We start from the raw sequence: 7,130 nt of genomic DNA on the forward strand, positions 1-7,130 counted from the left end.
CTTGCTCCCGGGGTTCAAAATATGCGTCCTTGCCCTCTGGGTTCTCATTCTCTGTGTTAACAGTCTGGCCGCATTCATTATTTTGTCTTTTTATTATCTCAAAATCTGGATCTCAAAACAAAAAAAAACCTGCTTTATTATCTGCAACCTCATTCCCTCGGGTTGCACAGTCCCACAGTCTTACTCCTGCTTTATCCCATATCGGAACAGTGAATATAGTAACCGCGGCTGCTACCCACTTTAAAATTCTCTTCAAGGCATGCAGATTAATATGCACCTTATATTAAGCTAACAGTCTTTCCATCAGTGCAAGCACTGACTTTTCTTCCGAGGGTATTGACCTACCCATCGCTTCCCCACAGCTCACCTTGCTCACACTGCAACGGTGACTGATGCCGGCTCCTGCTTCCTTTCAGCAGCTACCTAAATCCTGTGGGGTTTGCCACCGCAGTGATCCAAGCTAATCACACCTATCGCCGCCTCACAAGGGGCACCATTTGAGGCAACTTGAGGCACGGACTCTCCATGAAGTCCAGAAGGAAAAAAGAGACTTTATTGTTACAATGGTACATACTTATGCTCTGGGATGCTGTCAGTAAAGCTCTTACTTCATAGCTACCAAATCAGCAATTAGACAGCTACCAACCTTTTCTCCTATCAGCATCAGACCACTCTAACATGCCCTGTGCAGACCAATCACCCTCTCGTTCACGCGCTGTTTTCGCAGCAGTAACTTCTCACACTTCAGTACTTTTCCACAGTTCAGTGTTGCAGCTGTCTGTTGTTTTTCCCTGCCACCTTGGCACTACTCAGCAGTTTCTTATCTTTCTTCTAAGGCCTGTTTTTCATCAAAGCCTAGCTATTTCTCAGAGACTGTGCAAGGCTGACAGGCCAATGCCTCCCACATGCGACAGTGTGGTTGCCTCTTGCCTCTACGCCTATCAACAGAGGATGCCGTAATCCAATTATAACTGAAGGCAATTTTGTGTTTGATTAGCTTCTATTAAAAAAAAATTATTTTAGGGAAGCATACACACAGGGATGCTTTTGTAACTAAGTAACCTGTTTAACCATCCTCCAAACCTCAATATACAATACTATTAGAAGTAGTAAACATAATAAAGTTAGAATTAGGAAAATCAGACCGAGTAAAACATGGAATTGAACAGTCCTGTTGGTGGTGGTGACCACCCAGATAAGCTTTCCCACCATCGATGTTCTTCAAGGAAAGAAAAGAGAGCTGTCTCGGGGCGGGGAGGGGGGGGGGGGGAAGGCTGAACAGGTTACCCCTTAGGATGCAGGATAAATCCATCTCGTACTGAGTTTCTTTTACTCCATTGTTGTCACTAGCATCCCATGCTAGAGGTAGGGGGGGTGCATCTAAAATTGGTGAAGGTTTAAACGGGTGCTGTAATGCTCGTGGGTCAAGTATTAATAGGCATTTGTAATTTAGATATGTTTTTAATTCGAGTATCAGAGTTTTAATCGCTTCTTCATGTTCTGAATCCCAACTCCACCGTTTTTGTTTTTGTAAAAGCGAATACAGTGGACAGGCAATGGAGAATCCAGGTACCTGTTTTCTCCAATATCCTAAAGTACCCATTACAAAGCTGTTGTAATTTTTTTTCTAGATTGGGGCATTTCTGATCGTTCTATTTTATTCAGAGTATCTGGTGGAATTGCTGCACTTCCAGCAATTCACTAAGTGCCCAGAAATTTCACTTCTTTACTTGGTCCCTCACATTTTTCAGGCGGAATTTCAATTTTTGCTTCATGCAATGCTTGCCAAACTGTTGCTGCCACTTCTCCCACCCTGTTAGGAGAGGGTACTCCAATTAGAATATCGTCTATATACTGATACAGTTTTACCTGTTCAGGGAGTTAAACTCTAGATAAAAGTTCAGCAAGTGCAGCATGAGAAATTGTGGCTGAGTGTTTCTACCCCCCTCTGGGAGTCTGGTAAAGGTATACTGGATACCCTCCCATGTAAATGCAAATTTTTGTTTTGCCTTCTTCCCCTAAGGGAAAAATCATGTCTTTGACATGTAGCACTGCCAGCCAAGGAGGTGCAGGGACTTGCAGCGTAGTCGTTAAGGCTGCATTGTTGGGGTCTGCCGCTGACAATGGGGCTCTATTTAAGCACTTAAATGCCCATAATGGCCTGTTCAACGCCACCTCCCCCTCTGGTTTACTGACTGGCCAAACAGGAAAATTGGGGGGGGTGGGGGGGGAGTTCTGGTAATCTGTCGTTTTTCTAAATCTGCAATAGAAAGCTGCTTAGCAATTTATTTACTTACTTCTAGCAAGTTATAGTACTACTTATAGTATTTTTTAATATTGCTAAGAATCCTGCTTGCCCAGACTGTTCTGTGGAATTTTACCAAGGACTGCTGTGTTCATCAAAACAAAGCAGTTTACTGTGAAAATCTACCAAGAACTGCAGTGTTCAGCAAAATATCATGTTTTTGTCCTCGAGGAACAGGTATGCTCTAACTAGTTGGGCCTCGGTAATGAGTAAAGATAGCCATATACGGATGGTAGAAGTTTCATTGCTTCCCTTAAATAAGATAGCACGAGTAAACCGGCTGAAAAACATTTTTGTTGTTCAAGAAATTGGCTAAGAGAATCTGCGCATGCTCCGGGGAAAAAACAAGGTGAGAAAGACTACGAGCCTTCCTCCCAAAGACCCCTGAAGACGCCCCCCAGGAGGCAATGCACAGGTGCAAAGATAACATAAACTGCTGACACCAGCCTCTAGAACTAACCCAGTCTTACTCATGCATATGCATATTTGTGTTACGTAATCCAGTGAATAAGTGTATCCACACTCTATAACGTTTTGGTAAAATGTGCTTGTGGTGTGCAAGGTTTGTGGAGAAATCCCCTTGCACCCTGGCCGGAGCAAAACATACCTGCTTTATAACTCCATTTCGAGTTGTAGAGTCTTTTTCCGCGAATCAAAGGCCACTGCAGATCCATTGCAAGCAGCAGCGAAAACGACAGTACAGCGAGGCCTGTGCTGGTCATTATCAGCATCCCGCGGTGCTGACGGCTGCAGTCTCTGTTGTGGCATAACTTCGTCAGCCAGAGCTTTCTGGGGGGAGGCAGAGTAAAGTCCACGACCCCCACGGCTCCCGCAATGCCGACACAGCAGCTGAGGTACTGGCATCCACAGGCACACCGCCCCCCAGCCCGGGGCAGTCCCTTGCCAGCTCTAACCCCCCCCACTTTCCTGCCTCCCTCCACCCTGCAAGGGCATTTCAGACGCCCTCTCGAACTGTCCCTTCAAACCACCCAACCACGCAACCCTGTGCCAGCACGACCACTGAGCCCTAAAAGCCCTGACCAGCGCAAATTACCTTCTCCTCTTCTTCAGGAACGCTGCGGCCGGAGTAAAGCAGCAGGCTCTCGGGATGGCCTTGAAGCCTGGGGCAACTTTCTCACGCCTGTGGTAGCTCACGGCCCTGGATGTGACAGTTGTGACTCCGGAACTGCAGAACGGTTTGAGGTGGGAAGGGAACTCTTGCAGGTCATCTGGTCCAACCACGCCCTGGAACTAAAAAGTGGCCACAGCGAACAAAAGAGGGGACGATTTAAAAAGACACAGAGGGCATTAAGGAAAGAGAAAAACTCACTAAAAAGACACTGAAGGGAAAAAGAACATTTTAAAAGCAACAGTCATTGGTGAAATAAAGGAAAAAATGATCACACAGGGATACCGAACTAGAACAGAGGCACAGAAAAGAAAATTTAAAAAGTGGCAGCACTAAGGAAACACGAAATAGCACAGCAAACTAAAAGACGTAGAATGAAAATTTAAAAAGCGACGACACTAAGCGCAGAGATGGAAGATGAAGAAAAGGAGGGAGAAGCAGGACAAAAGCGCAGAGAGAAATGAGAAAGGCGAGCAGTGGGACAAGAGAGAGAAAGTGAGAAAGCAAGGGGGAGCAGGACGGAAGAATAAAGAAGAGGAGAGGTCTAGGAAAGGGGTGGGGGCAGCAGAAATAACAGCAGCATGGAAAAAAGAGGTCCAGGTGACGGGCAGGAAAGGACCGGGACGCACAAGACGTGTGACAGGGCCCTGAAGGCCCAGGACTCATCGCAGCTCTCGTTCTCGGCACTGCTGGGAGAATTTGACGGGTCAGATGCTTCTTTCTCCTTCCTTCCTCCTGCCTCTCTTCTTCTTCTGAAACTCCAGTCGCCTGGCTGTCCTCACCCTAAAAGAATACGCGGGTGTCTCTCAGCTCTTACAAGACCAGCCTTCCGACACACGCAGCCTCGCTTGCTCGCGCACTACGCGGCCGTACCGCGCTTGGGGTGACGCACGCAGACCCTGGGTGCACGCTGGCGGTCTGACTGTGAAGAGGGCTCCTTCCTCACGCAGAGAGGCAGGCTCTCTCTTCCTGCACTGGGAGGCGGGTGCTGCACAGATGGTCTTGATTTTCTCTTTCTTCCCCTTTCTCTGGTCTCTCCAGCTTCAGCCGCGGCAGCTCCTGTCCACTGTCCACATCCGGGAAGGGCTCCGCCTGTCCCTTTTTGCCCCCGTGCCGTGAGAAGCGCAAGGCCGGGCAGAGACACCCCACACAAGCCCGAGGTGGGCGCAGTCAACGGCACCCCAGGGCAGGAACAGACAAGCGCAGCCTCAGCACGGCCTCTGGAAGAGGGAAAGAAGCAGCACTGACCATTATTGCTGTAGATCGCACGTGGCCGGAGCCCCACCTTCCACCTCCCACCGCGCAGCAAGGCATCACAGACCCTATGGACACCTACCAAGGTGCATGTCCCGTGCAGGGAGCCCACGGGGCACCACAGAGACGTGGGGAAGGCACCACATACAAGACAGAACACAGACACCACAAATGACACGAGGACACAGACACAGACCAGAACATGCACGTCCTGTGGGACAGACCCTGCTCTCTTCCCCCACACTTAAGGAAGCCTAAATAGCCCTCTCCACAGCCCTGATGGTAGAGCCTCTGCTGGCCCCACCCTACCCACGGCTTTTGCCCCTTGACTTACCTTTCAGAGAGCACGCTCCAGAATCCATCCTCATCAGGAGCACATCATCTCACTGGGATGCTCCCGCATTCAACAGGTTCCTCTCCATCACCTGCAAGACAGAGCGCCGCCAGTCACCGCAAACGTGGAGTTTGGCCTGGTGCACGCCGGCCTCCCAAGCTTCGGGGTCCCATGCCACCCTGACACCCACCCCCTCCTTTCCCCCGCAACCCCCAGGGCCCTCCCACAACTCTCCGCCTCTCACCTGCCTGCAAAACCAGCCAAACTGCATTCTGCTTTTGGCCCCCAAACCAGCTGCCTTAGTGCCTCTTTCTGAGCCAAAAAACCTGCCTGCTGAGCCTCTTCTCAAGTCTCCAAAAACGCACCTGACCCCTGTTTCTGAGCCCAAAGCCACACAACTCCGTCTGTTTCTAAGCCCCTCAATCAGCCACATGCGTCTGTTCTCAAGCCCCAGGAACACAAAACATTGCCTCCATTTCTGGCCCACAGCACAGCTCACCCCATCTGCTCTCTGACCCCCTCCGCAGTCCCTACGGGCGATGCCGAGGGTTGGGGGAGTGGGGTGAATGCAGCCACCCCACAGCCCAGCACCCCCAGAGCCCCACGGGCAGCTTTGGGAAGCGCTTGGGGATTGCGGCACTTCCGGGAGCCGCCACTGCGCATGCGCACTGCCGGGGCACGGGCACCGGTCCTGGGGGAGCCGCGGGCAGCCCGCGGGAAACCGCACGAACCCGCCACAAAACCGCTCCTCGCGCTGCGCCGCGTGGCCGCGCCGGTAGCGAGGACTGTGCCGTGCCGCGCGCGCGCGGGAGCGACGCAGCTGCCGGGCGGCCGAGTGCGCGAAAACTACAGCTCCCGCCGTGCCTCGGGGAGCCAACATGGCCTACCGGAAGACCCGCTCACGTGACTACAGCGCCCGCCCGTTGCCCACGCACCCGGAAGCCAGGCCGAGCGCGGCCCCGGGAAGCGCCGCCGCCGCCCGGCCCCGACCCGGAGCGGCTTCTGCCGCCGGTCCCGCCGCACCGCGCGGACCCCCGTCGCGGCTGTACTCGGCAGCCGCCTGGCGACCGACCGCGCGGCCCCGCTCACCTTCTCTCTGCTGCTCCCTCGGCTCGCACCGGCTCCTCCTCCAGCACCGCCCCGGACAGGGAAGGGCCGCTGCCCGCAGCCTCACTGCCCGCCCCTGGCGCTCCTCCAGCCCGGCCCACGCTCCCCCCCCCTCCCCCCCCCCCCCGCGGTAACTCTAGCGACCAGCACCGGGATTAAGGCCAGGCAGCGTGTCCTCAGTGCAGCCTCTGGAAGAGGGCAAGAGGCAGCAGCACTGACCGTTATTGCCGCTGATCGCCCCCGGCACTTGTTCACGGGCGGCACCGGCGCTGCCGTTCCGCGCTTTGCGCTCCGAGCACCCGCCGACAGCGCGCACGGAGTGGGGGCGGCACTTCCCGAGCATGACCCCGGGCTGCAGTACCCGTCTTTAACCACAGGGTGGCAGCACAGAACACGGCAAACAGCCGCGCCGTTCCGCCAGCCCGGCCTCGCGCTGCAGTACCGACATTTGCCCGCCGGGCGGCGCCATCGCCCCATCCCGCCCCTCGGAGCAGTTCCCGGCAGCAGAAATGACGCCCGCAGGAGCCCCCTTCTACCATCCCAACGCGGCAACTGCTCCCCGGGCGGACAGGGCTCGCGTTCCCCGGCCCCGGCAGCGCCGGCAGCGCGGCAGCAGACACTGCAGAGAGAGTTTTCACCCCGGCGGCAGCACAGCGGGTGCTGAAGGCAGCAGGGCACAGACGGAAAGCTGCTTTGTGCCAGGGGGGCGGCCGCGCTCAGCAGCAAACAGCACGGCCGAGCAGAGCCGGTGCCAGCGGCGGAGCTGCACAGCAGCGATGACACGCTGGGGACCCGCGGGCTCTGCGGGGCTGTTTGCACCTTTCCTCACCTCTGGGCTACCGGTGCTCTGCTCTCCTCCCCCGGCATCCACACGAGGCTCCCTGGGCAGGGCCTGTCCCTTCGAGAGGAGACGCCGCACAAAGTTCCTCCCCAGCCTGCCCTCCAGCGCGCAGCGAGCCGGGCGGCAGGGAAAGCAGAGAGGCCCGTTGGGCTGGGAGATG

General features: G+C 54.7%; 1 protein-coding gene across 1 annotated transcript; it reads right to left on the reverse strand.

Moving 5' to 3' along the window:
- Positions 1-531: 531 nt before the first annotated feature.
- On the reverse strand, positions 532-4,017 carry LOC141928424 (uncharacterized). Its single transcript, XM_074836598.1, has 5 exons — positions 4,010-4,017; positions 3,720-3,723; positions 3,360-3,556; positions 2,913-3,094; positions 532-1,380 (listed from the first exon to the last, which is right to left on the reverse strand). The coding sequence occupies exons 1-5, from the start codon at positions 4,015-4,017 to the stop codon at positions 1,085-1,087; spliced, it is 687 nt and encodes a 228-aa protein (XP_074692699.1). The 3' UTR covers positions 532-1,084.
- Positions 4,018-7,130: the final 3,113 nt, after the last annotated feature.

Source organism: Strix aluco, chromosome 11, assembly GCF_031877795.1.
Source record: "Strix aluco isolate bStrAlu1 chromosome 11, bStrAlu1.hap1, whole genome shotgun sequence".
NCBI lineage: Eukaryota > Metazoa > Chordata > Aves > Strigiformes > Strigidae > Strix > Strix aluco.

What these genes read in the sequence shown, in the direction of transcription:
- LOC141928424 (XM_074836598.1), bottom strand. An exon ending in TTCCTGAAGAAGAGGAGAAG is followed by an intron (nt 3,095 to 3,359) that starts GTAATTTGCGCT and finishes GCCTCCCCCCAG; the next exon opens with AAAGCTCTGGCTGACGAAGT. An exon ending in GAAATGGAGTTATAAAGCAG is followed by an intron (nt 1,381 to 2,912) that starts GTATGTTTTGCT and finishes CACCAATTTTAG; the next exon opens with ATGCACCCCCCCTACCTCTA.